Here is a 5,803-nt window from a genome sequence, read left to right as displayed (position 1 = left end):
ATTATTGTAAATCTTTATAATAAGATTCTAAAAAGCAAACATTGTCAATACTCTCATCAATCAATCCGATTCTTATTTTAGTAATGAAAAGACCCGCAACCGAGAATGCCTTTTCTGATTCAAATGATGTTGATGAATCGTCTTTAATGCGTTTAAGAAAAGACATACGTTATGTGTTTTTTCACCCGTATCCTGGAAGATTTCTAGTTTGTTCTCGAGATTGTAGTACTTCTTTTGCTCTCTAGCGGCATCGAGCTTACAGCCCTATAATTCGGCAGTTTAAGAACCCATTCGAAGAAACGATGATAAACGTACGAGTCTGACGAGCGGGCCGAAGCTTCTCGTATCTGCTTAGCCACATGTAAGCGTGGAGGAATGACGCCTTTGAGTAAGTCTTTTATAAGAAATTGAGCCCTATTTAGGCGATACTAACGTTGAGAAAACCTGCAGCCCGTCCAACCATGGCGCGAACCCTCAAACGAACTCCCAGTGTTTTGGGAACATAGACGGTTTGCCCTCTATACTATTTGCATTATTAGTCGAGACGAAGCGCGCTCGGTGTTAGGTAGAGACGCTTCTGTTCGTGACGGTATCGACTACCAGTTAAAATGAATGGCATCGAAATTCTATCTAGTCTACGTGTTGTTATACTGTGATCGTAACAATAATACCGTCAGTTTTCATTCAAATAATCAAATAAATAATCGTATTTTTTTTAAATTCACTGATTTATTACATAACTAATAAACATTATTCTACATAATTCACAATAAAAACTTACTAACAAAGCGCAGCATAGCTCAAATGCACAAAATTAATTTCTGTACAAACGAATACAGAACAACAATTTGTGGAAAATTATTCATTATAGCGTTTAAACATTTCAATTGACAAATTGTCAGTTGAGACGTTGTAGTAAATCACTTGTTCTTCGTTAGGCTCTGCCACTTTCTCGACATTTCTTTTTTTATGACAATAAACAAGGGAAGCAAACATAATCCAACTGAACAACAGTAGAAAAGCAAACACAGCAACTGCGACTTTCCATTTAAACGCTGAACTAACTTCGTCAAAACACACGCCTTTTGTAGGAGAAACATTTACGAACGACATGAACTTATCTTCTGGGATTTGTATGCAATAATTATTAGAAATAATTCTGATGAAAGAGAAAACAGACGAATTTTTCGTGCATAAAACATCGGAGAAATCTGCAATCTTCCTTTTGTTTCGAAGCAACCAGTCTTTAGTAAATCGCGAATGGCAATCACAAGTCCAATTGTTTCTCGATAAGTACACCGTGAATTCAGCAGAAACGTCGATCAGATTCATTAATCCGGAAGACAATTCGGTTATCCGATTTCCGTCCAACCAAAGAAATTTGATGTTTGGCAAGAAAACATAATCCGGAAAATGCAATAGAGAATTGTTGCTCAGGTGCAGACGAGTGACTTTGCCCCACGTTCGATAATCCACAGTTGACAATTCATTTATGTAATTATTACTCAAATCGACGACTGTTGCATTTTCGATCAGAAATTCGGGTATTTTCTTTATTCCCTTTCCATTACAATCGACTCTGATGTCGTCGTTTTTCGAGAAACATTCACAGTTCATTGGACAATGGCTTCTAATGGCATAGAATAGCGTAAAATCCAGCAATTTTCTTTCTTCACCGTGACATTTCTTGTGTTTTAAATCCGAAAAAATTTGTAATGAAATTTGTAAATTCGATTGAACAGTGCTGATGAAATGCAAAAGTTCTCGATCGCAAGTTATTGGGTTATAACGTAATTGATAATTAGGTTTGTTGAATCCGTATTTCCACTCATCGATGTAAATTGTTTTTATGTGACAGTGATACAAAATCATCTTAAAGCGGTTTGGAGTGTAAATCGGCAATTTGACAGTTTCGAAATGGTTAAATGGAGCATAAACATAAGTCAAATTGTATTTTGTCCAATTTAAATTCGGCCATTCCGTCAAACCCGCTCTACCCAAATAGAGTTCTTCGAGTTTATTGTTGAAGTCGAAAGAAATTTTACTGAAATTGTTATCAGAAAGACGGAGAATTCGTAAGTTGTTCGTTGAAAGAAAGATGTTTTTAGGTAAAAATGTCAGGTCATTATATGATAAATCTAGTTCTTCCAGATTCGACAAACTTTGAAAAGTATCTTCTGAAATGTTTTCTAAACCATTTCCGCGTAAATTGATTTTTTTGAGTTTATAAGATTTATCGAAAATACCGTTTGGTACTGTCAATAATTTATTCCATCTGTAGTCAAATACTTCCAGATTTTTATTATTTTTCAGCAGATTGGATGGAAGATGCAGCACATGGTTTGAATCGAAAACAACATTTCTTAAGTTAATGGAATGGGAAAATAAATCTTCTTCGATTCGAAGTAAAGGAAAGTAAGAAGCGCGAAATTCTGTCAAATTGTCGAGTCCTTTTAAAAATACAGAGCGCAAGCGTGTTACATTGTGTGGTCCCTTGGAAAATAAATATTCAGAATGAGAGGATTTTCCAGAAATAGAAAATATTGTTAAGTTCGAAAGACCTTCCAACAAGTTTTCAGAATAACTTTTTATTGGGTTTTCTTCCAAATTTAACTGTTTCAATAAAGTTAGATGTCGAAAGACTAAAGGATGAACGGATTCAATTAAGTTGTTTCTTAAATCGAGAGATTTCAGATTATCAAGTTCACGAAAGAGTTCTTCAGGTAAACTTTGTATTTTGTTGCCACTCAAATTTAACTGTTCCAATAAAAGGAGATGTCGAAAGACGAAAGGGTGAACGGATTCAATTAGGTTGTAAATTAAGTCCAGTGTTTTCAAATTATAAAGACCATGAAACAGTTCTTCTGGCAAAGACTTTAATTTACCAAAGTTCACTTGTAATTCAGAAAGTTTATTCAATTGTTGGAATGGTTTACGCGGAAACGACGTAAAATTATAATTTGTGATTTTAAAAGCAATCAGGGAAGAATCGCCGTGAAAACTCAAATTCAATATGTCAAAAGTTCTTACGCCTTCAATTTCTAAATATTTCAGAGACGACATGTTTATAAATGATGCACTTTCCAAATTCAACTTTTCACGTTCGAGTTTCAACCATCGATCTTCGAATTTTAACGTGTATTTTATGATTATTTTCTCGATGGCATAATTCGAAGCGAATCTTTCGACGGCAAATATCGACCAGGAACAATCGATAAATTCTAAATTTTTAACGTGTTTAACATTTAAACAACGCATCAAACGGAGGTCGATGGTTTCTTCGTTACTGCAAGTGACAGATAAGGAATTGTTGAAGATTTCCACAAACGAATGCTTATTGGATATATGGCACCTATCAGCATTCGATATACAAGTATTAATTTTCGTATGATTCCAACGAGGTATCATTTCTGTACCGTTTATAATACGAAATCTATTTCCTCTGCATTTGTATATTGGCGATTTACACGAGAAGTTCCCCCATTGGTTTCAGAAATGTTGGCAGCAATTTACTAGCGAGAATAGGAATAGAAAAAGCATTACCAACCTCATTTTTCTGATCACGGTCTCGTCGTTTCTTCTATTTTAAGTCAGACGAGTGTCGTAGTGCAATACACCAGCAGTTGATGTTACAACGGTTACGTTTTGTCGACTGACAGCTAAAGGGGATTAATTACGAGAACAATGAGAATGATTCATTATTTCTTGCTCTTATCGAAAATAACGATGACATAATTTTTTATTAATTTCCTCGTTATTCGTCTCGCTCATATAGTAAGAAAAAATTCGGATTATTTCTATTATTATGTAAGTATTTTGTGATATTTATAAAAAATGATTATTGAATATTGAAGAGATTTATTACACACACATATTCTAAATATACACTTAGACTACACGTCTGTATGCCCCAATTGTGAATCAAGTTGACTGTTCTTAAATTCTGAAAATTTTAATACAGTAGAACCTCGATTATCCGGACTAATTGGACATGAAGGTAATCCGGATAAGAAAAATCCGGATAATCGAAACAAATACTGTCTTTTAATGATAATACAACACGTTTTATTTTCGATGACATATCGGTAATATTAAAAGTAAATACTGTATTTAAATCGTGATCAAATTTTCAAGAAACAAACGTTTCTATTGAATTTGGTCTACTACTGACCAGCGCTAACAGACTAGCTATTGTTTAAAAGGCCTTCTGGTGGCTCAAGAAGACGGATTTTATAAAATAAAAAGCAGTTGAAACTGCATTTTTATGAATAAAAATTTGACAAACTATTTATCGTTTTATGACGAGAAAAATTTTTTCGTCACGTTCGCGGCTTTTAAGTAATGCATAAACCTTCGAGGCGCGAAGCCCTTCGGACCGGGAGGCATAGGCGGTAGCCCACGTCGTCCATGCCTTACGCCGCCCTTGGTCATAGAAATGATGTAATTTGAATATAAATTATTTATAAATACGTATGTCAAGTTATATTTTTATCACGACGCAAAATATATTTAAGAGTTTACGGGCACTGTGCCGGGTGAGACGTTGTTGAAATAAAAAAAAAATTATGCATTCCATCACGTACAGTACATAAACAGTATCGTAATTTGCCAAGTGCAAATCAGCAAATTCGTAAAATTTTTGTTTATTTTGAATCCGGATAATCGAAAATCCGGATAATGGAGGTCCGGATAATCGAGTTTCTACTGTATTTACAAATTGTCGATTGTATATTTTAATATGCGACATAAAGTCGGAAGTGTCATTTATAAGATACGACTTATTTATCGACTGTTTTTCTAATTTCCTTCGTTAAAACAATTATGACTTTTGGTTTCTAAACTGTTTCTGCTAACTTTTCATTTTATTTCAATTGTATCTTTTCGTTTATGCTTTCATTTTTTTCTTTTTTCATTGTACTTTGTGTTTTAATCATAGTTAGCCATTATAAAATCTGAAGACATTTTACAAATATAGAAGTAACGCGTGTTGTTTTCTGAATAATTTAAACACTTACACTTCGTTTCGATGACATACGGAGAAGAGGTTTAACATTTTGACAGTTAATTAAATTTGCTTAAACAATATTTAACTAATACATATAATATTAAATATAAACAAGTTAAAAGTTATTCTTCTTTTCCACTATAAACAACATATTTGAAAAATGTAACAATACTCTTAGACAAAATAATATGCGTTTGGTCCTCTTTGACCAACGAAACATCACAAAATGCATGTAAGAAAATTAAAAATAATAATAACAGGATGCATAGAAATTGTCTTGTAAAAGAAGGTACGATGTATTTGGATTAGACGAAAATTTTATATTGAAGAAATCGGCCGCATATTAGAAAAAAAGTAAAAGAACATGAAGAGGCGATACCCCACAAGTATACTTAATCACCATGGTATAAACATTCAATTATTAATAACTCTCGAGTTAATAGGAATAAAACTAAAATATTAGATATATAAAAGGATACTTCTAAACGTAAATTTAGAGCACGCAGAAATTTAGAAATATTGTAAAAATAATTGTTAAATATATCACATGGCATGACCATCGACACTAGATTGTATAAAATAATACAGTGTTATTCATTACATTCACTTTAATAAATACGAATATAATTTGGTTGACTGTATCGTACGGTTTTTGAACTGATTGTATTACAATGTATTTCGTCTGTGTTGAACGGATAAACTCGTGTGATATTCATTTTTCAGAATATGCCTTTAAAATCATTTCCGTATTAAGTGCAACAGAACAGATAGTAATGACATGACTATTAGAACAGTTGC

At 33.1% G+C, this 5,803-nt stretch overlaps 1 protein-coding gene across 1 annotated transcript; it reads right to left on the bottom strand.

Annotated features, from left to right (window-relative positions):
• Nucleotides 1-771: 771 nt before the first annotated feature.
• Nucleotides 772-3,801, bottom strand: LOC111641533 (protein toll-like). Its single transcript, XM_023387706.1, has one exon. It carries the CDS (start codon nucleotides 3,406-3,408, stop codon nucleotides 859-861), a length of 2,550 nt encoding a protein of 849 aa, XP_023243474.1. The 5' UTR covers nucleotides 3,409-3,801; the 3' UTR covers nucleotides 772-858.
• Between the last annotated feature and the right edge of the window lie 2,002 nt (nucleotides 3,802-5,803).

Source organism: Centruroides sculpturatus, unplaced genomic scaffold (genome assembly GCF_000671375.1).
Source record: "Centruroides sculpturatus isolate CEXI.00-Female unplaced genomic scaffold, Cexi_2.0 scaffold1605, whole genome shotgun sequence".
NCBI lineage: Eukaryota > Metazoa > Arthropoda > Arachnida > Scorpiones > Buthidae > Centruroides > Centruroides sculpturatus.
Note: the sequence above shows the minus strand (reverse complement) of the source record. Positions and strands in the feature narration are given on the sequence as shown.